The sequence below is a fragment of the Sebastes umbrosus genome, chromosome 19 (assembly GCF_015220745.1).
Source record: "Sebastes umbrosus isolate fSebUmb1 chromosome 19, fSebUmb1.pri, whole genome shotgun sequence".
Classification (NCBI taxonomy): domain Eukaryota; kingdom Metazoa; phylum Chordata; class Actinopteri; order Perciformes; family Sebastidae; genus Sebastes; species Sebastes umbrosus.
In genome coordinates, this window is record NC_051287.1 from 26,333,395 (window position 1) to 26,358,924 (window position 25,530).

Here is a 25,530-nt window from a genome sequence, read left to right on the forward strand (position 1 = left end):
GTATCATTCTCAAGCCCTGCCTACTCTGGTTACGCTAGTATTTACCGATGAATATTCCTGCTTTTTTACATAGAAACTTCAAGACATGGAGGAGAAAAGAATCGACAGGATAGGAGTGTGCATGAAGACGTTTGCAGACGTGGATCGCCAAGTGCTGCCCATCGTGGGGAAATGTTTAGACGGCATGACGAAAGCTGCCGAGTCCATCGAGCCCAAGACTGTGAGTATACAGAAATGAGATATACGTGCACACACACACACACACACACACACACACACACACCACCATATGGGACATATTACTCACTCAGCCTGTGTGTCAGTCAGTCACAACCCACTCACTACCGATTAGGCTTTCATTGAAGCAACAAGTGTGCTTCTTGGGGGGCCTTTTGAAAATAAAAACAGCCCACCTGTGAACCACAGAGTGGTCATTCATTTTAAAGAAATAGTTTTGACATTTTGGGTAAAAAAAGATGGCGCATTCTCGATTTTTTTTTAAAGTTACCTCTAGTCTCAAACAGGCAGTAAAACATTTAAAATAAAACCCACAATTGGTGTTGTCAAGGTAACCTGATATGTCGTCGCAAAGTGCTCATGCCCTTGCAGCCTCTCATACTCAACCATTTACCAGGCTGTACCATCAGTTAAGTTCCTGAGGGTTCAGGGCTGAAGGCCTCGGGGGGGGGGGATGTAATAAAGTTTAGGTTTACGTTTTTTTAAGGACCTGGTTAGCTTAGCTTAGCTTAGCATAAAGACTGGAATCAGGGGGAAACAGCTAGCCTGGCTTTGTAGCCTTATATTTGATGGACAGATATGAGAGTGGTATTAATCTTCTCAGCTAACTCTCTGCCGGAAGGTGAATAAGGTTATTTCTCAAAAATGTTGAACAGTTTCTTTAACACCTGTTCCTGTTGTGGAAATAGGAGGAAGTTGAATCACTTCCTGTAATGTTGATGAGCTCCTCTCTGATTTCAGTTTATATCTCGATGAAGCTGCAGTTGTTGGCTCACGTTCTCTATTATTATTTATTATTTGAATATTGAAATGGAAGGCAGCATTTGCCTACGCTGAAGAGAAAATAAGCAGTGTGATATATTGAGATGTCACATGTTGGCAAGACAAGACTATCCCCGGGGATCGCACAGTATGTGTGTGTGTGTGCGTCTCGCTGTTTGCGTGGCCCAGCTCCAAGGAGACGGCTCCAGCAGTCTGTGACAGTAAACACATCACACGCTCCTTCTCCGTCTCTGTCTCTCTTCCTCTCGTAGTCTTCTCCTCATGTACAGAGTGCACAGTCTTTGACCTCTGACCCCACCCTCCAACCAGACCTTCTGCTCTTATCACTTCATTCAGGCTGATGTACACACTGAACCTGATTAATGTCCTCCTTCCTGTGTCTGATGGGCCTGGCTGTGTCCCCGACCTCAGTGTCTTTGTCATAACTCCTGCCTGACAGATTTAGGTCTTTTCCTCTTCCTTCTGTGGCCCACAAACTGGATCTCCACAGTCTCTCTCCGTCTCCGTTACCAGACAAAAACTACTATAAACAAGAGAGTCACAGGCCCACTATTGTGTTGCATCTTATCTCCAGACCTGCTGATTAGCTGGACGATCTAAACAAACAGAGATCCCCCGGCCTTTTTAAGTCATTGCTTTGCATTTTACGAGTTTTCCGTTGATATTTAAAATAAAAAAAGTGGATGAAACTGTATCAAGGCTAAGGCTGTCGCTGATTGCTCCCCCACTAGGACTCGAAGCAGGTGGTGGAGTCCTACAAGTCTGGGTTCGAGCCCCCGGGAGATGTGGAGTTTGAGGATTACGGCCAGGCAATGAAGAGGACGGCGTCCGAAACCAGCCTGTCCAACTCCAAAGAGGCCAAGGAGAAGCCTGCCGGCAAGAGCAAGGGCAAACTGTGGCCTTTCATTAAGAACAAGAACAAGGTAACGCATGAATGCACACTCAACACGGAGCCACGTTTACGCTCCAACGTACAGCAGAGCCGCGCTGGTTTTAGGGCATTTCAAGATGTCCCTCACTTGGAGGTCACGTCGGGGAGTTTTGTGTGGAGTATGATTCTGTCTGCTGATAGAAATATATGTGTTCAATGTCACATTTGTAGTATCTGTCTAGTTGGTATTTAATTTAGTCTCATTTTTTTGTGTAGATTCTGTGACTTTGGTTGAAATGTGTTGCTAGTTCATGTTAGTGTTGCCATTTTTGTTGTTATTATTTGCCACCCGTTTCCTCCTCCCTGGCAAATCACCCTCACCGATTTTGGAAACTTCCTCCTGTAACACACACTAATGCATCTCTACTATCATCCTGCGGTCGGACTCTACTGGCAGTCATTAATTTGATCTGAAATAACAGTTTCTCTTCTTTGACTGGTGATCAACTCTTGAGTCCTTCAGTTTCCTGCTTCTGAACGGCAAAACTGATCTCTGACCTTACTTATGGGCTGGTGGCACTGTCGGTGTTGCGTTAGAGCAGAGCATGAGTGAGTAACTGGGTGTGTGTGTGTGTGGGAGAGAAAGGCTGGAAGCAAGTGTGTACAATGCTAGATGAGAAACCCCAGCGTGCTGACTGTATGTGGACAGAAACACACCGCTCCTCTGTGCTTGATGTACTCAGGATTACAGAGAGGTATTTCTACTTCACATGCATGCGAGCAGAACAGAAATACATCCCAAAATAATATTTCAGTACAAAAGCACCACTACTGTCTTCTAGAAACAGTGTCTTTTAGCGTTCTCTTTGTTTTTTGAAAGAGGGGTTTCTGACTCACGTGCCCATGCATGCGCACTACGCGGTGTCTTCACCTCTGCTTCATCCTGAAACTCGACAACTACTTGATGAATTATGCAGTCAGATGTTTTAGGACGGCGATAAGCAATTAAATTTCTCTGATGATGACCTCAAATTCAGCTGCTGATATCCTTGGGGTGGGGATGTGGTGAATTCCTCGTCCTGGCTGGCATGTGACGAGGTTGGGAAGGAGAGAACACATTTCTAAAACAGGAGCCTGCATGTGCTTTGACTGGAACTCTTCGCTTTGTTGCAGTCGCTTGCTTTAACACATTTGATGCTTCCTACTCACTCTGGTTGTTTTCTTCTTTTTAACAGTTTTTTTTATGTTTTATATGTTTGACGTACAACATAACTGATACACCCGGTTCGACGGTTGTCTTTTAATTTCTGTTCTGTTATGTGTTTATTTTTTTAATATTTGTAGGAGGCTTATTTATTTCGTTTTGTGTTCCCTCCTCCTTTTCCTCTTTTGTCTTTTTTCGTTGGAATCTTGCCCCCTTTCTTCTTTTTCTTCTTCTTCTTCCATGTTTTTCCTCCTCTTCCTCTCCGTCACGGCTTCCCTCTCTTACTGGTAGCTTATGTCCCTGTTAACGTCCCCCCACCAGCCCCCACCTGCCCCCCCAGCCTCATCCCCGCCCTCACCCTCTGCTGTTCCCAACGACCCCCAGTCTCCCAAGCAGCACAAGGAGCCCCTCTCCCACCGCCTCAACGACTTCATGACCTCCAAACCCAAAATGCACTGCCTCCGGAGCCTGAGGCGAGGGGTAAGTGTGTGTGTGTCCAGCAAGCTCTGTGCATGTGTGTGTGTCCTACACCTGTACCTGAGCTCTGTACCTGCTGCACTGTATGGGTGAAGGAATGGAAAGGTAGAATCCTTTCTGTCTGTTTAGAAGGTCATAATGCCGACATGGTATCATCATATAGCAGCCGATTGAACTGTCACCAGTAACTGAATGCATACATGTAGGCAATGTGAACTCAACCAGAAAACAGTGCTCACATTACAACTTTTAATTTTCACCTTTTTCTGGGCAGGCTTCAAAATGTGTGAAGGTCTTTAAACAGGCGTTATCAGTCACTATAAGCACCACAGATGTGGGTCATTAGGGGCCTACTATGCCTGCTACATTGTAAAAGTGAAAGCGAAACTTAAAAGCAACACGTAAAACTGAATGAAACATTACAATTTGAAAACAAACTAAAAGGCTTTTTAAGGTTTAAACATTGTATTTTGGCTAGGGCTGTCAATCGATTAAAATATTTAATCGCGAATAATATCATGATTGTCCATAGTTAATCACGTTTAATTGCAAATTAATCACACATTTTTTATCTGTTAAAAATGTACCTTAAAGGGAGATTTGTCAAGTATTTAATACTCTTATCAACATGGGAGTGGGCAAATATGCTTCTTTATGTAAATGTATGGATATATTTATTATTGTAAATCAACTAACACAAAACAATGACAGATATTGTCCAGAAACCCTCACAGGTTTTTAATTATCATAAAGTGGGCATGTCTGTAAAGGGGAGACTCGTGGGTACCCAGAGAACCCATTTTCATTCACATATCTTGAGGTCAGAGGTCAAAGGACCCCTTTGAAAATGGACATGACAGTTTTCCCTCACCAAAAAGTTTGGCGCGTTATTTAGCGTTCTTTTCGATAAGCTAGTACGACATTGTTGGTACCGATGGATTCCTTAGGTTTTCTAGTTTTCGAATTTGCGTTAACACGTTATTGTCACATTAACTTTGACAACCCTAGTCTTGAACTTTGACCCTCTTGCTCATGTATCCGCTGCACAGAGGATTGTGGGTCATAATAGCCAGAAAAAGCATGCTGGCTTGCATACTGGAACCGGATGTAGTACATCCTGGTATTTTTAGGTATACTGCATTTGACATACTATGTATTAGGACATACTAAATATTTTCTCTGGCATACTAAATAATATGGTAGTATGGGTATTGGAGCGCCTGACTTCCACTTCTGCTCCTGTCATAATTACTATGATAGCTAGAGGTCGCTGTCATGTTCTTTCATACCTTCTTTCGGTGATCTACCATGTGAATAGATAATAAAACCTACTATTGGGTGTAGTAGGCCCCTACTGACCCACATCTATGGGGCTTATAGTGACCGATAACGCCTATTTAACAGCCTGACAGCAGTCTAATCTGCTGGAACAGCAGCAGACAGCACAACAGGCCTTCCACCTTCACTCATACAGTGCTCAGCCTATTTGCTTCTCTAGCATGCTTCTGTAGCGCATAACGATGAATCCATGGTACTTGTCTGACTCACCAGCATTCTCTCCATCTTGTCCCTCTTCATATTAACTCTGTGCTCACAATTACAGTCCCTCCGTCTCACCCCCCCCCCACCCCTCCCTCTCCTTTGACAGAAATGAGCAAGACGCCTGAGCAGTCTTGGCAGTAGCATGGAGACTGCAGTAGCTCCCTGCGCACTTCTCTGCAGTCTCTGCTGGAGGCAGATTGTTTTGGTTTTGTTTTTTTGCATATGAAGGAAGAGGAGAAGAGGGTTAAAGCTCTCAGTATGGACAAGGTGATGGGTTGTGGGTATGGCAGCAGGCTGACTGAGTCAACCACCCCTTGAGGAGGGAGATAAGAGTAATTTTAGAAGGCTTCCTGGAGGGTGGCTTTATCAGCACCAGCCCGGTGGGTCCTGCTGGGTGTCATCACTATGTGTGCTGTGTAATGGAATCGCTGGGCCGGGGCAGGTCATAGCACGCCTTCCCGTAACGCTCTTCACCCGCCAGCTCTCCCTGACCTCAGGAACTGGGCGGCAACTCACGTGTTCCTTCCGCACCCTCCATAAATATAGATTTTGTTTACGCTCATATTTTGAAAGGGCAGCAGTAACTCAAAGTAAAAACATTTGTATGAATCGGTGCTAACGTGACGTCTGAAAAGAACAATACGGTGCAACAGTGCAGTGTGTGCGAGCATATCGTAGAGGAAATGATTGAAGGTCGGCAGAGAAAAAAAGGGAAGTGTGTATTTTTTCTAGCGGATCTATCAGGAAGTGCACGTTTCTGAAAGCGGAAGTGCTGAAACAGCTCTCGAGAAGAGCGATAAAAAGAGTTCATTGTTTGTCGACTATACAGATGAAAAAGATTGAAGTTTGACCTTACTGTAACATCTCATAGCACAGGGAAAAGGTCCATGAGCGGTTAGACGCTGTATCAGAGTAGAAAGAGAAGTTAAATGAATCTCCTTTCCATATCTCATGACAACACATTTAATTAAGTTCTTCACCCTTTCATATCTCATGGCAGCAACCGTTTTATGTTTTTCATGTATATAGATGTTTAATGTAGAGTACATTCTTACAGTATGATCTCTTTCTTTTCGTAATAAATCTACCAATTGTTATAGGTAACTAAAAGGCAACAGACAGTGCATGGTTAATCCAGTCTTTTAGGGAGACCAGCCCTACTGCCTCACTGACACACACACTTTGGGCTAATGCCTCTGAACAGCTGCTGGTAGCGTGTCTGAGCAACTCCTTCATAAACCCGGCTAACTAGCAACACTTAATCACAGTACTACAGTATCTATCTAAGCATCATTTTCAGGTTATTTTTGACAGGGTATCTGCAGGTCTTGAAAATCCTTATATCCTCCCCCTCAAAAAAGGCCATAGAAGGTCTGAAAAAGTCTTAATTTTCATTTACCAAAGTCTTAAAGGTCCCATATTATGCTAATTTTCAGGTTCATACTTGTAGTTTGTGTTTCTACTAGAACATGTTTAAATGCTGTAATGTTAAAAAAAACTTTTATTTTCCTTATACTGTCTGTCCAAATATACCTGTATTCACCCTCTGTCTGAAACACTCCGTTTTAGTGCATTTCAGCGGAATTGCAATGGAATTGCGTTGCTAGGCAACAGTTTGGGTCCATGTTTACTTCCTGTCAGCTGATGTTATTCACATACACTGCAATAGGAAATAAACTGAGACACATTTAGAATGTTTACGTTTAAAACCGTGTAATGGTCTAAATATTGTATATTTGTGACATCACAAATGGACAGAAATCCTAACAACTTGTTTCAAACACACATTTCTGAATACGGGCTGTGTGTATTTCTCCGTGTATTGAATGTTTTGATAGTTTAACAGTATTTATATAGCACTTAAACCTGCTTTATACTATAAAAGACATGAAAATCTCACTTTTTACAATATGGGCCCTTTAATAAATACTTAAAGGTGCAGTGTGTAGGATCTGGCGGCATCTAGTAGTGAAGTTGCAGATTGCAACCAACTCAAAACTCTCCCGTGTGCTAAGCATGTAGGAGAACTACGGTGGCCGACGCGAAAACGTGAAAACGAGAATGGCCCTCTCTGGAGCCAGTGTTTGGTTTGTCCATTCTAGGCTCCTGTAGAAACATGGCGGCCGGCTCCATGGCGAGGACCCGCTCCCTAAGTAGATATATACGGCTCATTCTAAGCTAACGAAAACACAACGATTTTTATTTTCAGGTGATACAGTATATACTAAAGAAAACCTACTTATTAATATCATATTCCATTTCTGCCAATAGATCCCCCTAAATGTTACACACTGGTCCTTTAAATTAATTAAAATAATTAATCATTTTAAATTGGTTAATCGATTTGATGTCACTTATCGGGGTCTAGGCCTATTAATTTAATCAATTTATCATCAGGATATCATTATTTTATGTCCTGCTGGGAAGTACTGAATAATGTGATGTAATATAATACTAAATAATTCTAGTCCCTACCTCTTTTCCATTATACTACGATATTTTGCCTGATATGAGCGTGAAAAACTTCTTAAAAAGTCTTTAAAAAGTCTTATGCTGCATTCACATGGAATGAGGCAGATGGACACACAGACAAACAAACAGATAAAATGAAACACGCATGGTGACATATTGCTATGGTGATGGAATCAAATATATGAAATACATTTATTTTGTCTACTTTTTTATGTAATTATTCTAGTAATGCATATAGCAAAAAAAAAGGCAGCTTTCTCCTAATATTCTATTGCAAACTTAAAGGTCCCATATTGTGCTCATTTTCAGGTTCACTACTTGCATTTTACCTTTCTACTAGAACATGTTTACATGCTGTAATGTTAAAAAAACAGATTATTTTCCTCATCCTGTCTGCCTGAATATACCCGTACCTCTGTCTGAAACGCTCCGTTTTAGCACATATCAACAGAATTGCGTTGCTAGGCAACAGCTTGGGTCCATGTTTACTTCCTGTTAGCTGATGTCTTTCACATACACTGTAACAGGAAATAAACCGAATTTAAACCTGTGACATGTTGTATATTTGTGACATCACAAATGGACAGAAATCATGACAGCTTGTTTCAAAGGCACAGTTTCTGAATACAGGCTGTGTGTATTTCTCCATGGATTGAGTGTTTCGATACTTTCACAGTATTTATATAGCACTTAAACCTGCTTTATAATAAAAAAAATACATGAAAATCTCACTTTTTACAATATGGGACCTTTAAACAACTGCGAGCTACGTAATATCTGGTTGTTGCGGAGGACGGCGAAAAGTTAAAATACTTTAACTTTGGACTGCAATGCCGTCTACCGTTACCGTTGCTGGTAGTCTCTGCCAGCCTCACCTTATTTTACCGTCCTGCCCTCGTCCACTAAAATGTATTATTTATATATATATATCCTGTTTGCCTGATTCCATGTGAATGTAGCATTAAACTTCACTTCCTGCAGAAACCCTGTTTAATGATTTAAGCCTAACAAAGTAAAAGCAATATCACTTTCTATTATACTCTGTATAGTTACAGCTGCAGGTAAATCAAGAAAAAAGATATATTTGACTCCTCTCCCACCTCCTGCAAGAGGAACGTAGCATCACATTAGGGGTTAGAGTAGTTGTGCCAGTGGAGGTGGGGAGTTGTGTCTCTCTGCACAGTGGAGGCATGTCTACCCCTGCAGGAGAGCCTTTGTGTGGTGCATATTAGCTGTGTAATCCATCCACAGTAACAGAGGAAAAAGAGGCAGCGGTTGTTATTAGATTAATACGGTATACAGTATAAGATCTTTAGGACGTCAGTGCTGTTTTCTGAGCTCTCATTGACAAAGCTGTGTTCTCTCTGATGATCACCTCAGCAGCAATCCCCACGCTCGCTCATTTGTCACAAAGAGCTTATGAAGAGGACTCTGGGTCGACCCACATATGCTTTCGAAGCCAGGCAATATGTTGTAAGTGTGTGATGGGTGTCAGTGAGTACCAGCGGTGTGTGTGTGTGTGTGTGTGTGTGCGTGTCTGTGTGTGTGTCTGTCACTGTGAGTGTGTGTGTGTGTGTATGTGTTTGTGTGTGTCTGTGTGTGTGTGCGTGTGCGTGTGCGTGTGTGTGAGTGAGTGTGTGTGTGTGTGTGGTTCAGGTGGTTGGAAGAAAGTGAGAATGAATGTTGGATGTGTGTGTGATTAGTAGAAGCCATGTACAACTCATGCTGTAGCCTCATTACTAATCATGTATTTTGTAATGTTAATGGGGTAAAACATCGTCACAAGGGGAGGCTGGTGTCTGTGCCTGGCTCAGTATTGATCACATGGCTCTGACGCGTGTAGAAAGATGATGACTTCATCCCACATCACATGGATCAGCTTGGGGGTTTCTTGTTGCTCACTGTTGTCCTGCAGCTGTTTCAGGGCTCCCCCCCCCCTCACTGAGCATCTACAAGGGGTCAATTCACAAAGTGTCACAAGCACCGGAGGATGTGGGGGATTATGGGGCGCGAGGATGCTATTCATCATCCCCTCCTCGCCATTTAAATCTCCCTGCCAGGCGGGGGTGACATTAGGCAAGGTGCTGGTCACACTTTGGATCTGGGTTCAGCCTACCGTACCCAGAATTCACCCCTCCAGGGCTTTCTTTGTGCTGGTGTTGCCATACTGCAGCGGTGTTATCTGTCTGTAAGGACCATAATATACCTGTATATCTGTGTCTGTCTGGGGGGTTGGAAAGAGTTCAGGTAGATCTGTGGACCGTATCCATCAAAGTTAGAAGAATCACACTTAAGAAAGCTCAAAAGAGCTGAATGTGGAGATTAAAACACATTTATCACTCACAGTAAAGTGCAGCTCTCAAGTGATCGCATGATTTATCACATGTGTGCTCAGAGCAGGAACAGCTAATCAGGGACAAGTATTTACCCACCCTGCATCTGCCCCATTGGTCAAAATCCTTTTACTCTGATATTTTCTTCCACAAAAACACGTGATTTCAATTTAAATTTAAAGTTCAATTTATTTTTGTGAAGGTCCTTTAGTCCTTTAGTAGTAAAACATGTGAAATAAACAACAATCCAAATATATTTATACGATATAAATGTGGATGAAATAATAGGAAATTGTCTGAAATGGAAACAAAAAGAAAATCAACCTGGAGAAGAATGTTCAAATCAAATGCAAGTAATAGTTTAAACTATCATCTAGAACTGCAACGAGTAATCGATTAGTTGTTAACTATTTAAATTAATCGCCAACTATTTTGATAATTGATTAACAGGTTTGAGTCATTTTTTAAGAAAAAAAGGTCTAAATTCTCTGATTCCAGCTCCTTAAATGTGAATATTTTCTGGTTTCTTTCCTCCTCTATGACAGTAAACTGAATATCTTTGAGTTGTGGACAAAACAAGACATTTGAGGACGTCATCTTGCGCTTTGAGAAACACTGATCGACATCTTATAGACCAAACAACTCATCGATTAGTCGGGAAATATAATCGACAGATTAATCAACAATGAAAATATTTGTTCGTTGCAGCCTTATATTCATTATGACCGATGATATTTTGCTCAGTCACTCAAAAATATGTCCCAGAAGGTTGTTCCCACCTCTCTGTACTGCAGTCAGCTAACATCTACTATTAAACTCTTAAATTTAAGAGCATGTTAAAGTTGTAAGAAATATGATAAATAGACGTTTTATCTCTTATTTAAGTTCCAAATTTCACTTTTACAGGCCCAGGTTTTATGCCGAGACTTAAATTAAAGAGTTTAAATTTCTCTTACACCCATGGTTCGTTAGGAATATAGTCCATATCTGACCCACTAGAAACAGAAAGGCCCAAACTAGATGCTAACCGAGAGTTTATGAAGCATTTTTATTACTTCTACTTGACCCTCAGTGATATCAATGTATTAGTGTAAATTGAATATTTTCTTTATGTTCTGTAAGTGAAGCTTCACACAGGAAATGTAGGAATAACAAAGCGTTGGGGAGGCGAGAGGGAGAATCACAAGGCGTCATAGCGCCGAGCGTAACAGGTCATTCCAGGTGGATGACTTGATTAGTGGACCAAAGTGAGTAGTGCACCAGCCTGTGAGCCTCTAACAGGATTACAAGTCATCTGCTCCGGCTCTACCAGCCTGTTAGAGGCTGTTAACCTGCTCTCTACTCTCTTCTTTGTATTCAAAACCAGAAATCACTCAGCAAATGAAGCTGTTGAAACACTTCTACTTGCCTTTTAGTTCATGATTAATCTTATTTCTTTTTTAATCTGATCTTTATCTAGACCTGAATATGTGTGGATTTGTCTTGGTAACAAGTGAATAGTTTGTTTTTTAAAGTGACTCTCCAGCTTGTCTGTGTACAGTTATCTGCCTCCATGTCAACGCAGGGATCTGCTGATGTGTTTTTGCTTTTGGCGCCCTCTGCTGTAACGTGCATGTCATTGTAACGGCAGCAGAGAGGGATCAAGAAGTAAAGGGTACATCCGTCCCTGTCGCAGTCACCATCCTTCTACTTCTTTCTCTACATCTATTTTCACCTGTCTTCCCTTAATTTGTTCCCCATTCTTTACTTCATGCTTGTGCAGTAGGTTGGCCTTTTTGCCAACTTATTTCTCATTAATCCATTATATTAGAAATGCTAAATTTCACCACATTAGAAAAGAGTGTTGGAGGGGGCGGGGGGGGGTTGCTCAAAGAGCTTTTTTATGACACAACTAGCATATAAATCAGCCTTTAAGCGCTATACCCTCTTTTCCTTAAATGGTGAAGTTTGGCAAAGCATTAAAATACATATAAACAATTCTTATTTAAAGGAAAATGAAAGAAATGGCCGTAATATTCTGCTGATGTTGACTGTTGTCTCTTTCTCTCTCCTGCTCCTCGCCATTTCTCTCTCCTCTCCCCCCATGAAGCTTTCTCTCAAGCTGGTAAGCATGACCGTATATAACCTCACGACCGTAGCGGCATGACCATAGCACGCATGTCACGTCCTCCCAATAACAAGTTGTTAATAACGTCCTGTACGCCGTTACCTTTTTGTTGTGCTCTTTTATTTTTATTTTTTGGATTTAAGTTAATAATTTAATCTTTGCTGTGACACAACGATGGAACCTCGGACTCATGTCGTTGTCTCATTTCTATGTTATTTTTTTGTTTTTTTTTGTGTGTTGTGGTTGTGTTCTCGTCATGTCTCTCCCAAACTATGTCTGTGTGGTCTCCGTGGTGCAGATCACACTAAATTCCCACGTCCGGAATCTCATTGAGGTGATCAGATTTACTCTATGTTTTACCTGTCCGTCTCGTAGTCTGTCTGGTAGTCCTCCTTGTCTCGACAGATCGTGTGTCCTTGTAACAAACACTAATCTGATTTTATGTGGTAGTTGCTCACTCATGTCCTTACACTGCATGCCGATGTCATTATATTTATAGAATGCTGTTCTGTAAAACTAACATACTGTAAGAGAACTGTATGATGGCAGAATATCAACCATTCGTTCATATTGTCCTCAGAACAAGACGCACTTTGAGGATTAAAGGAATAGTTAAACATTTTAGGATCTAATCTTATTCACTTGTTTGCTGAGACTTCAATGAGGAGGTCGATACCACTCTAACATGAAGCTACAGCCAGCAGATGCTTAGCTTAGCACTAATACTAGAAACAGGGAGAAACAGCTAGCCCGGATCACTCCAAAAAATTTATAAAAGTGTGCCAACCAGTTTGTTATATTTATAACAATGTTCAGACACCGTTCGTAGCCATACCTACGAAAAGTAATGCACTGTAATTCGTAGATATCCCACAAAATCAATTTGTATGTAATCCACGTAATCGTGAACCAGGAAGGATAAAGAGCGTCAAACGCCTCCTAGGGAGGAAGTCGGGTGGATCAAACAACACTGGACTTTCGCCCAGGAGACTGGTTTTCATGCCCTGTGTGAGTCACGTAACTTCCGTATTTAAGTTACACCACTTCTAACTTTACCTAAACCTAACCAAGTAGTTTTGTTGCCGAAACCGAGTTCCTGTGAAAATGGAAGTTTGAAAAGACTGTATGCATGTAATTGGCACGTGTTGCTGGACAAACGCACGGAAAATGAGGACTTTTCATAAGATATCATACGTCCATCGTCCTCATCATCTTGATGAGGACACTTTGATGTGTTATAAAATAATTACAACAATGGAACGAAAAAAGTAGCGTCCGAGGCGTGTAAACTGCTTTCTGCTAACAATCCCACAAAGCAATGCGTCGCATTCAAAGATGCAAAAATGACCACTGTGTTACTCTACACCTGTCAGTGATGAAGCCTGCTTTGGGATCAGGGATGTACATTAGCAGTCTTGCTAACTCCGGAATGTTTACATCTTGAATTTTTATACTGATGTCCATCAACGTACTCTGCCCCTATCAAATAAACACATTCATTCATTGATTTTTTTAAAAAATGATTAATTCGTGTCCGAAATCTCAGTTTACTGCTCCAGGTTCAACATTGGACAGACCAAGGCTAACTATTTCCCCCCGCTTCCAGTCTTTATGCTAAGCTAAGCTAACCGCCAACTGGCATCATATTTAGCATACAGACATGAGACATGGTCTCTCTGCAAGAAAGCAAATAAGCTCAATGTCTAAAATCTCGACCCAAGCTGACTTTGTAATGAAAGCTAGACCTGTGTGTTTTATAAATCTATTCCTGATTCCATACAACAACATTCAAACTGTGAATTCTCATCCTAAATATATCATACTACCAACAATAAATGAGGTAATGTCTGCCCATAGTTGACCTAGATAGTAGTGTTATCATCGGAGAATGTAAACACTAACACGTGACGTATCACTCAGACAGCAGCATGTCTCTGCATGACGACTGACATGATCTTTGTTGTGTTGCATGCCCGGGTAAAGTGTTGCGTGCTGATACAGGGAGAAGGCTGGGTAAGGTTGCCATGGTAACCTGGCTGCTTATGTTTGACCTGGCTCACGTGAAAGGTGAAGTCCATAGCTCCAGCAGTTCTACTGTGTATCCTGTGGTGCCCCGCTGCGACCCGTCTCAATGAGATCCAACCTGGTCCTGACCTATTCAGTCAACGCATGTTTCTCTTCATTGATACAGTAGGACTGAAGCAACAGCATTTATTCACCCAAAAACTCAATGACAGACCCTATGGAGCCCCAAAGAGTCCAATATTAAATAGATAGATAAGACTTTATGAAATTAATGTAAGACACATTATTATGTTAAAGGTCCCATATTATAAAAAAGTGAGATTTTCATGTTTTTTTATTATAAGCAGGCTTAAGTTCTGTATAAATACTGTGAAAGTATCGAAACGCTCAATCCACAGGGAAATACACACAGCCCGTATTCAGTAACTCTGCATTTGAAACAAGCTGTCAGGAGTTCTGTCCATTTGTGATGTCACAAATATACAATATTTAGACCCTTTACACAGATTTAAACGTAAATATTCTAAATGTGTCCCAGTTTATTCCTGGTTGCAGTGTATGTGAATGTCATCAGCTGACAGGAAGTACACATGGGCCCAAGCTGTTGCCTAGCAACGCAATTCTGTTGCAATTTCGTCGCAATTCCGGCGAAATGCGCTAAAACAGAGCGTATAAGACAGAGGGGGAATACAGGCATATTCAGGCCGACTGTATGAGGAAAATAAAGTGTTTTTTGAACATTACAGTATGTAAACATGTTCTAGTAGAAACACAAAATATAAGTATGAACCTGAAAATGAGCACAATATGGGACCTTTAATGTTATTTAATCATTATTACTTCTATAATAGCAGGGTTTTATTGGAGTTCATTTTTATTAGCCAGGCTAGCAGCGATGGCAGTGTCAGTCAGTCGACTGTTGGATGGATTGCCATGCCAGGATGAAGCCCTCTGACTTTGGTGATCCTTTAGCGCCACCATCAGGTCAAAGATGTCACTTGTCCAGTACTTTTATTTTGGTTTATGACCAAATACCTGCAAACTTAATGACAGCATCATCAGCCTCAGCTGAAGTAATAGTAGTAATAATCAGCAGATGTTGGCATGCTAACACACTAAACTGAGATGATTAACATGGTAAACATTATACGTGCTAAACATCAGCATGTTCATTGCATCATCTTTGTGAACATGTTAGCATGCTAACGTTAGCATTTGGCTCAAAGCAAGTAGCCTCACAGAGCAGCTAGCATGGCTGGACACTTTTAGTTTTGTTGTTTAATAAAGTCCCGTTTCATGACAGAGGAGTTGTGTAGTGTTTTAAAAGGTGCTCAAAGGCACTTTGAGCAGTAGTCCAGTCTGCATGTGATTGGTGAAAGACAATGGAAGAAATTATGACATTTTAAAAAATTATTAAAAAAAATACAAAATGAACTCCTTTAATATAAGAAAATAAGTTATGAAATACATTTCATATTAATGAGTTGAGTTTTCATTTTATATTTTACTTAATTTATTCTTAATCAAACAATAACATAACAGAGCAGCTAGCCCTGTTGTATATCCAGCTTGAGAATAACAAACTGACACATTATGTCCACAGAAAGTTCCTCGAGGCTGCCGAGCAGGATGACTCATCGGTTCAGTGTAACAGACTGGAAACCTTCTCATCAGGAAATATGACCTTTATCCAGCCAAAAAAGCTCTCACTCACACACACAGTCCCATCAGAGAGCAGCGCCCATTAGGCCGCTCACTCTGAAACACTATATGAGCAATAATAGGATGGAGGTAATACTTTATTACATCTCCAATGCATCTACAGAGAGCACTGGAGTAGACGCGGCGGCTGAATAGGTGAAAGGCCTCGAGTCTGTGCACAGACAAACAGTGAGTGTGTGTTAGAGAGCGGCTGCAGAGTCTCCTTCAGGTGAATTATGGGATTAAAACATAACAAGAGCTCCGTTTGTGGAGCTGTTATCAGCAAAGGGAGATACTGCAGCTACTTAGAAAAGATCCCTGTGAACACCACAAATAACGACATCTGAAAGTTGCTTTTCTTCATCTCACAGTTTCTTTTCCTCCCTCCTCTTCCTCCCTTTTGTTCTCTCAGGGTTCTGGACCAGAGGACTTCAGCCACCTGCCACCAGAACAGAGGAGGAAGAAGCTGCAGGGCAAGATGGATGAACTGAATAAAGACATTCAAAAAGAGATGGACCAGAGGTATCTTTACGTTTGGCTTTAAGGAGCTTTTCCCTCCCTTTTATGCAACAAAGACTGATTCTAGTAATTTGCTCTCCCAGGGACGCGCTAACTAAGATGAAAGACGTGTACTTGAAGAACCCTCAGATGGGAGACCCCGCCAGCGTCGACCCCCGGCTATCAGAAATAGGCCAGAACATCGAGAAGCTCCAGTTTGAAGCGCAGAAATTTGAGGTTAGTTGGGTGCCAGTCTGAGTTCTCATTTCTGTGTGAGTTAGTGTTGGCGAAGATATCTTGTTTGGTTTATCTGAGGCAGTAAATAATGAGGAGTTCAAACACACGTCTCTGGCTGGGGTCCTTCCAAAGAAGTCTGCCGCTCATCCATATTAGGAGAAGATGTGATGCAGCTGGAGGGGCTGGCTGCAGCTCTGTGCAGAGAGAGGGGACTCCCAGAACAATGGCCTGGTTTAACCTTGTAAATAAAAGAGAGCCGAGTGTAAGGCAGCCGTGTTCCTCACAGGAACGTTCTTGCCAAATGTAAAGGCCATCTGATTCACGGATAAAAAAGAATTCAACTGCTTGAAATAAATTTCAAGTCATCATGTAAGAAAAAAAGATAAGCTGCAGCCAACACATAGATAATGATGATGTGTGTTTCAGGGCTGGTTAGCAGAGGTGGAGGAGAAGATGCCATCCAAGAGTGATACACAGCGGAGAAGTCTCTATGAGACCCAGAACAACACAACAGTGAGCAACAACTGTGCTCAGGACAGAGAGAGGTATGGTATACTCTGACTAACACCATTTCAGTGTGAAACCACCCCACAGTTGTTGCACACCTTATTTCTTCGGAGGAAAACTATGTATGTTTTCACAGTCTATTTACTGTGTGTGTGTTGGCCCTTGAGCAGCCCGGATGGCAGCTACACAGAGGAGCAGAATTCAGAGACTCAGGTCAAAGCCAACATCAACCCCGTCCTCCCCACCACCTCCACGCCGGAGTTCGACGATGAGTTTGACGAGGAGGAGACCCTGCCCACTATCGGCACCTGCAAAGCCTTGTACCCGTTTGAAGGTAACAAGAAGAACTGAATACTACTATTTCAAAGTACTCGTGCACTTTATTTCTCTGGATGCAGGGTGGAGGAATGAGGAGGAGGAGGAGGGGTGTGACCTTTCTGAGGAAATGTGTGGAGGAAGAGGGTGGATGGAAATATACTCATTTCCCTGGTACACTATTTTCAAAATCAAATATTCCAAATTCTCTGCCGGCTGTTGACTACAGCGCTGTGTGAACATCAGAGGTGGTGAAAAGCCCTGATCCATCTGAGGGAGAATAAATACCGGTGAACTCCCCCGCAGAGATGGGTTGAACTCTCCATAAGAAATGGATCGGAGTTAAAGTTCTCTCTCTCTATGAGAAGATAAGGACATCATAATTACAGATTTTTTTAGATTTTTTTTTATTGGTATTTTTTCATTATACAAATTATAGTCATCTTGACATGTGTATATATATATATATAGATATATATATACACAATCTATTATCATCACCCCCCTCCCTCACCCTCCCACTTCCACATCATCTCGTCCAGGGTCACACACATCACAGAAAGAAATGAAATGCACACATACAGAAAAAGCAATTAGACAAATATTAATTATAGTACTAGTTAATTAGAAAACGATATAAAAAATAATAAGATAGATAAAATAATACATAAAAAAATTAATAGATAGATAAAATAAGTAAATAAATAGATAAATACATACATACAAAAATACAAAATATAAAAAATAAAAATAAAAATAGATAAATAAAATAAATACATTAAAAAATACAAAATATAAAAAATAAAAATAATAATAGATAAATAAATGAAAATAAAAGAATATAAAAATAATTTTCATTCTCGATTAGTCTGTCGATTATTCTTCTCGATCAATCATTTAGTCCACACAATGTCAGAAGACAATGAAAAATGTCCATGCCAGCCTCTCAAAGCCTAGTGTGACGTCCTCAGACGTCCCGCTTTGTCAGTCCAGAACCCAAAGACACCCAGCTCAAAGGGATATAAGACAGAGAAGAGCAGGAAGTCTTCACTTCTGAGAGACTGAAAACAGCGTCCTCTGATATTCATGCATGAAAAATGACTTCAGTGATCAATCGATTACCACTAAATGACCATTTTTCTGTTGATCGACTAATCGACCAATCACTGCAGCTCTGTAAATAAGTAACAATAAAATAGAATTCTTGATTTGGTGGCAAATGAGTTTCCCCATAGGGGATTAATACAGCTTTCTATTCTAATATATAAATAACGATTGACTAAGAAGCAGTTTAATTGTGCGGCCTCATAACCTCAGTATGGTCAAGGGTTGTGAGCTGTTCCATCTTTTTTTGTCTTATTTGTAGAATTCTTTAGAGGCCTGAAAAGGTGGAAGTATAGGATCTTGCTGATTTTAATGCTTTTTAGAGGCCTTATGAAGTAAAGGCATCTAGTATTTTATGCATTTGAAAAGTTTTTGGAGGCGAAAGTATCCAATATTTCACTTATTTTAGGGATATTCAGAGACTAAAGAGGTAAAAATATCAAGTATTTCACAAGAAAAAAGACCAACAAATAATAATGTAACGGATTTTAAATATCCACAAACGCTTATACCCAATTTAGTTTATAAATCATTCTCTGTGCTGTTGTTGTGCCCACATATAATACATGTTTTTGTCTTCTCAAATAATTGGACATATTAAACAAAGATTTGTCATTAAGTAGTGAGACTGATGTGTTAGAACAGTCCCATCTTCCTTCCATAAGAGGTGCAGATTGATGGTTTATGCACAGGTTAGTTTACTCTGTCTGTCTGTAGGCTGTTGTTGAAGTTGGTCTTGCTTCTTCTTTGTCCTCTGAGTGTACAGGGTGGACAACTCTCATTCACTGTATTCTCCCTCTCATCTCGCCTTTTCTCTCTTTTGTTCCCCTCCTCTCGCAGGTCATAACGAAGGCACCATCTCCGTGGCGGAGGGCGAGCTGTTGTACGTCATAGAGGAAGACAAAGGAGACGGCTGGACACGAGTGCGCAGGAACGAGGACGAGGAGGGATACGTCCCCTCGTCCTACGTCGAGGTCTTTTTGGAAACAAATGCCAAAGGTGCTATGACATACATTTAACTCAGCTAGTGTGTTGTTGTTACTATGAGTCAGTGAGTTTCCATCCCCTGCTGTATGAGCGGGGCGAGAGATTAAAGGTTGTTACTGGTAGCTCAGATAAGAGAATACACCCCCCCACACACACACACACTTCCTGTCTCACCCAGAAGGAAGGACCAATCAGATTTGTCCACTGTGCCTCATGACAGTTGTGGCTGATAGTGTAAGTGTGTGTCACTGTACACTGAATGTGAGCCAAGCCGGGCGGGTGTTAGTAGTCCCCCCCCCTCCCGTTCACTGCAGTGCCACCTAGTGGTCATACAAAATAAAACATGACACCCCCCCCAGCAGTCAGAGCTGAGCATGATGGGACGATCACCCACTGACAATAATCACATGTACATTTCAAACACACAGTTCTTGATTTTTTTTTTTTATATATATATATATTTTGTGTTTTTTTTGTTAAGATTTCAGATGACAGTATTCCACTCAGATAGAGAGCTGCAGAGATGACCTATTTTTGCAGGCGAACCTTGAAGTTATAACACATGCACAGTGTAACTGGAGTTGCGGTCGTGCGTTGCGATTGGCTCAATTTCGGCGAGTGCAGAGCAGATTTTACTGCACACGCATCTCACCCCAAAGATGTGACGCGTTGATGACGCGTGACCTCTCCTCTTTTCACCTCCCTTGGGTATCGGCCAATACCGAGTACCGATCCGATACCAGTGTTTCATTAACAAGCTGTATGCCTCGCTGTGAGGGACTGGATCATTCTTTATGTGTAAGGCATCATCAGGCTGGACTTATACATTACATAATAAGCGCATACACCAGCAACTTGGTAAAAAATCTTCAAAATGAACAGGAACCTTTCAAAACCTTAACAACCCGTTTTAATGCAGCAAGAAAATGGTCCAAACTTACACGGGAATTATAATTCCAGTATATAATGTATATAGTATATAAACATAGAAGTGAATTGAATAGATCGGATCCATTGTCACCGATTCCTTATCCAGCTGTTTGAATCAGTATCGGTCCGACGTCCGATCCATCCCGTGTTTTGGATTATTGCAGAAAATAATCTCTGTGGCAAACAAACATTTATGATATTTACACGTTTTGTTCAGTGAGACAATCTCCACTAATGAAACTAACCACTTTTATGATTTCTGAAGTGTAAATGATATCGCCAAGGCCAAGGCGTGATGACGCTTAGTCGTCTCATTTAGCCACTTGTTAGCTACCGCCTTTTTTAAGACACGTAAGGGCTTCAACAATTCATGAGTGGTATATTTCCTGTATTTCATGTTGTAGAACAAAATGTTAAAAGCTCGTAATCTTGTGTCAACCACAGACCTTATTTCAGGCATCTAACTAAAAACCCATTGACTTCCAGACCAGGGAACAGGAAGTACTAAACTGCTGAATCATTTCCTGGTTTTAGGACTCATTCCTGCAGCAGTCTAACATGCTTTTAATCAAAAGTCTGATCCACAACCTCGGTATCATATTTGATCCAGTACGGTATAAAATCACTGGACTCGGCTGAGTGAATGTATGCGCCGTCTGAAGTGACAATGAACATCAAGTGAAAGCTGTCGTGTTTGAGTCACTTGTTGTACCCTAAAAGGAACGCATGCTCCATGTGCAATCATACAGATGTTATTTCAATCTGCTGTAAAATATGAATACATATTAAAAAGATATTTTTTTAGGTTAAACAGAAAAAGAAATACAAATAAAAATTGTGCCCCTCCCTCAAATGTTGCATGCTGTAGATTAATCATAGTGCTGTTACAACATGAACTCCCCTAGTTAGGGGTCATTTTATAAAGTTATTGATGAGATTAATAACTAATAGCCCCCTTTAGAATGTGCTTTCTTTTCTTTTTTTAATCCACCTTTTTTAATTGAGAGTGTTGGGCTGTTCTGGTCCTTTTTTCCAGGCCAGTGGTAAAGGAATAAAGGACTGAGAATTAGCTGTGCTAAGCTATATGGTGAGACTGGGCTGAGATACGGAGCTGGTTATGACTTTAAAGCTTTGTGGTTTTATTGCATGGGTCTCTGAGCGGCGCCTCCGTGAACGCTGCATTCTCTGTCAAAGCATGGTGTGTATGTTTCACCTCACTGCTACAATAAGACGTTCTGTGCTACTTCTCAAGAAATCATCTCCTCCATAACTCACCACACAAGCCTTTGTTTAACTCCCTTTCACACTGTTTTAATCAGCGCTGATGGCTTGTTAACTGGCACAGCATGGGGTTCTTATGGGCAGGATGTCATTTCACCTTAGAGTTGTAAATACAACATCTCATGTCTCCTGTCATTTTTATTGAGGAGCGTTTGAAACGTGTTGCATGCTGCAGCACTTGTAGGAATCCTTGTCCTCATCATGACCTGATTTCAGCATGTTGTGACAAAGTGAAGTGGCTGCATTCTGACTCGCATTCAAGCCAAACTAAAATGGAATAAGCTGAACGGTTCTTAGTTAACCGGATGGTTTAATGGAAGTCTTGTGCAGATTGTATTCATGCTGACACCACGGTGCTGTCTGTCAGTTTAAAGTAGTTTCATATATACAATCTCTCTTCCTCCTCTCCATATCTGAATATTTGGGTTGCTGTCAACTTTCCTTTAAAGCTATCTAACTTTTCTTTTTCTCATTTTTTTTTTTTGTTTGTTTGTTCGTATTTCTTTTTTTTTTTTTTTGAATTGCAGATTCCTAAAAGTGTGAGGCTGGCTGAGGAATGGCAGGGCAAGCAGCCTCGGAGAAACCACCATATTCCTCACGCGCTCACTGAGTCAGAGAGAGAAAGATGACCTGAATCTAAAAAGAGAGAGACGGCCCATTAGAACGCATCTCGATTTACCAAACATTACAAAAACTTATCGGCGTTGCGCTTCATCCGCAGAGCTCTGCGTTGTGAAGCGACGATAAGAGAAATCCATCGAAATTTGAGCCCTCATAACCTTTTCCATTCTTAACCCCCATCCAGCAGTCACAACCACAGGGTACAATTTGCTTTTTATTGTTTCCAGCAAAGCTTTGCTTCTTAATGGAACTAACTCCGCTTGCACTACGCGCGGTCATGAACGTGGCTGTTGGCTTCCTCACTCTGACCGTCGCCGCTCCCCCCCCCCCCCGGCTATCTTTTTCCTTACCTTTGCCCCCATTGCACACACACGTATGGAGGAGGGTGTGGTCAGAGACAGGACGGAGACCAGCAGGAGCCTTATGGACAAAAGACCAGCTGGTGTGTATGTATGTGTGTGAGTCAGAACAGAACCACCTCAGGCTCATCTACCTACATCATGGTCACCCCCGCCCCCCCCCACTCACTAACATATCCACAGGTTTCAGAAGAAGAAGTGAAGGTGCTAATCATCTGTCTGTATGTTATGTGCTTCTGGTTTATGTTGTGCGTTTGTTGGAGCTGAATGCTTATTTTAAAGTGTTGTAACGTCTCCACACCACGATCACCCCCCCCCCCCCCCCCCCCCACCCCCACCCCCTCATATCCAGGACCAGCTGGAGGGAAAGAGATGGACGATGGGGGTCATTCACCATCTTCCTCATCCTACAAGTCTTGTCTTGTCACTGGTGTCTGTTCCTTTCTCTGACCACGCCCTCCCTCACCTCCACGGCCCTCCCCCTGCTGAGGCGGCTCAGGCTCGGCTCAGGCTATCCCCTGGCTGCTTTGAGCCCCCTTTATGTTGCACCAGCCCACTGGAAGGTGGGGGGGGGCCTGTCAGCGTTGTGGTGTGCTGCATGCTTGCCCTGTCTTCCTCCTCGCCCCTCTGCTGGCAACCTGGAGTAGGTGTTGGGGGTATGACGCCCCCTCGCCTCCAGCCTTTCTGTTCAGTTAACCCTCATTGCCTGGTCGTACTGTCTCAATTAACCTGAATGCTGCCGTTTGGGTTCGGTGCCTGTGGTTCTTTTTCTTTTCTATATCTCTTTTCTTTTGGTATCAGAAAGCATGTTTTTAACAGCGAGTGAGTGATCACTACTCCCAGTGTTCCCCGTTTAATCTCAAAGTGAAGGACGATAGGGACCCGAAATGTTGTTTTCTGATTGGTCTTATGCATACAGTAGGTAGGTCATGGATGTCTTGTGCATTTGTTTTGACTGTAATTACACAGTACAGTATGTTAAAACGTTAGTATTGTATGTTCTGATCAGAGTGTCTAACGCAAGTCGTTGTTAGTTTACAGTTAATCAACATTGTGGGAATCACGTCTCCACTCGGTCCAATCAAACACAAATAAAACACCTGATGTTTTTAGGATGGTCCGCTTTAAACTGTCTACTGTATATGAAAATATGCTGTGATCCATATTTTCCTGTGAGTTTGTGACTGAAATGTGACCCAGAATCACCTGTTTCTGGGCCTTAACTGGGTTTTATGAGAGAAAGGATGATGCCAGCTGTGGTATGATGAACGGAGTAAGATGTGATTATCTCAAAAGTTTTTATAATCATACAAGAGAAATTATGTCCACTGATACACCCCCCCACCCCACCCCCGCTCAATGGCACATAATGATTTTAACATTTTTTTTGTTTTATATTTGATGATATTGAGTTGAGATTCAGCTTTGTTATTTTTTGTTTTTTAAAGCTGGAAGTCTATGTTGTTGTAGCTTATTCTGCCTGAATGGGACTAAATTCCCTTAACTGCAAATATGAGTAACAATGAAATTGTTTTGAATGAAGCCATTCTTCAATATTCATCTGATGCAGCATGTTACAAACACTTCTGAACCGGAGGAGTGATGGACATATTGACCTCTTGATGGAAGGAATGATCAAATCTCTGCTGAATCAAGCTTCAAAACTTTTGCTTTTCAACACCCATCGCTCCATATGTCAAGATATCAAACATTTACTTTCAATGATAGATCTGAAGAGGCACAGATCACCGCTCTGAGGGCAGCAGCAGCTTCACAGCGGCCGTCTGCCTGCAGCGAAACCACCACAAACCTTTGAGTCGAGGCCCCGGAGTAACCTGCCTGTACAGTGGAAATGGCACGTTGGAATTAGAGAGAATATATATGAATATATAAATAAAGTTTAAAAAGGAAAACATCTATTTTAACTATTGAGAGTCTTACCATTACTTTATCTGCTTTGCAAAGTAAGACTTCTTTTCCTTTGTCAGGTCTACCAAATGGTGTGTTTTTGCACTTTTTCGTTTGTGTTCCATTTGGTAGCCCGTGCTTGTGTTCTGGAGCACTGAATACTTTGTATTGTGTTTACCGTGCCAATTAAATATGCCTGGAAAGTTCCCGGTGTGTCTTTGTTTTCCTTCTCGAGACACAATCAAGAGGCCCGACCCCACCGTGTCAATCATGTCAACATAATTATCCACAATTATTAAATCTGTGTTTATGAGAGCACACTGTAGATGTTTGTAGACGGATCAAGTCTGATGATAAACATTTGTGATTTCATTAAATGAAGATTACTCTTAAAGCGGCAGTAGTCAGTATATTTTTGGCATCATTGGGCAAAAAATTCCATAATAACCTTTCAGCATATTGTAATTCAAGTGTTCTGAGAGAAAACTATACTTCTGCTCCTCCTCATGGCTCTGCTTTCAGGCTTTAGAACATCTACCCTGTGATGGGAGACTTTGACCAATCACAGGTCATTTCATTGAGAGAGAGCGTTCCTATTGGCTGTGCTCCAGTCATGTGACCGGAACTTGGCGTTCCTTCACCAAATTTTACAAGGGCGGCGGCGTCACAAACTTTCTCATTTAACAGCTAAACCGTGCACTACAAGATGATTCTGAGAACATCTGAGGAGAGAAATAGGCATTAATGTAACAGAATATTGATTCATATTTGATCAGCGCTGCCTAGTTTGACCGTTTGGTCGGAGTTCACGAGTGATTGACTGCCGGCTCTCATAGACAGCAGATGGACAGCAGACCTCAGGTCAGTTCTTACTGCTTGTTTTTCCCGGTCTGTGAAATCTTGCAGATGCCGTTAGGAGCACCGGAGGACACAGAGGAACATGATTTTTTCAGGTTACCTGTTTCATGTACTACTGTCACGATATAGCAACCGCTTTATAAAAATAACTTGCTCTAATCATATTTGCTCCA

At 41.6% G+C, this 25,530-nt stretch overlaps 1 protein-coding gene across 22 annotated transcripts in view; it reads left to right on the forward strand.

Moving 5' to 3' along the window:
* LOC119478614 (formin-binding protein 1) overlaps window positions 1-24,705 on the forward strand; it is a 78,876-nt gene extending 54,171 nt beyond the window's left edge. For 3 of the 22 annotated variants that reach the window (XM_037753469.1, XM_037753470.1, XM_037753480.1), the window contains 10 exons: window positions 74-220; window positions 1,752-1,943; window positions 3,387-3,575; window positions 12,009-12,023; window positions 12,325-12,360; window positions 16,165-16,274; window positions 16,355-16,487; window positions 16,914-17,032; window positions 17,153-17,328; window positions 19,254-20,176. In XM_037753469.1, coding sequence (XP_037609397.1) covers window positions 74-220; window positions 1,752-1,943; window positions 3,387-3,575; window positions 12,009-12,023; window positions 12,325-12,360; window positions 16,165-16,274; window positions 16,355-16,487; window positions 16,914-17,032; window positions 17,153-17,328; window positions 19,254-19,432 — 1,296 coding nt within the window. In that variant the 3' untranslated portion in view covers window positions 19,433-20,176. Of the gene's footprint in view, window positions 1-73; window positions 221-1,751; window positions 1,944-3,386; window positions 3,576-8,969; window positions 9,060-12,008; window positions 12,024-12,324; window positions 12,361-16,164; window positions 16,275-16,354; window positions 16,488-16,913; window positions 17,033-17,152; window positions 17,329-19,253; window positions 20,177-21,366; window positions 21,418-22,138 lie in introns of those variants that run through there. The other 19 variants (XM_037753473.1, XM_037753468.1, XM_037753474.1 and 16 more) reach the window with 16 other exon arrangements.
* The last annotated feature ends 825 nt before the right edge of the window (window positions 24,706-25,530 follow it).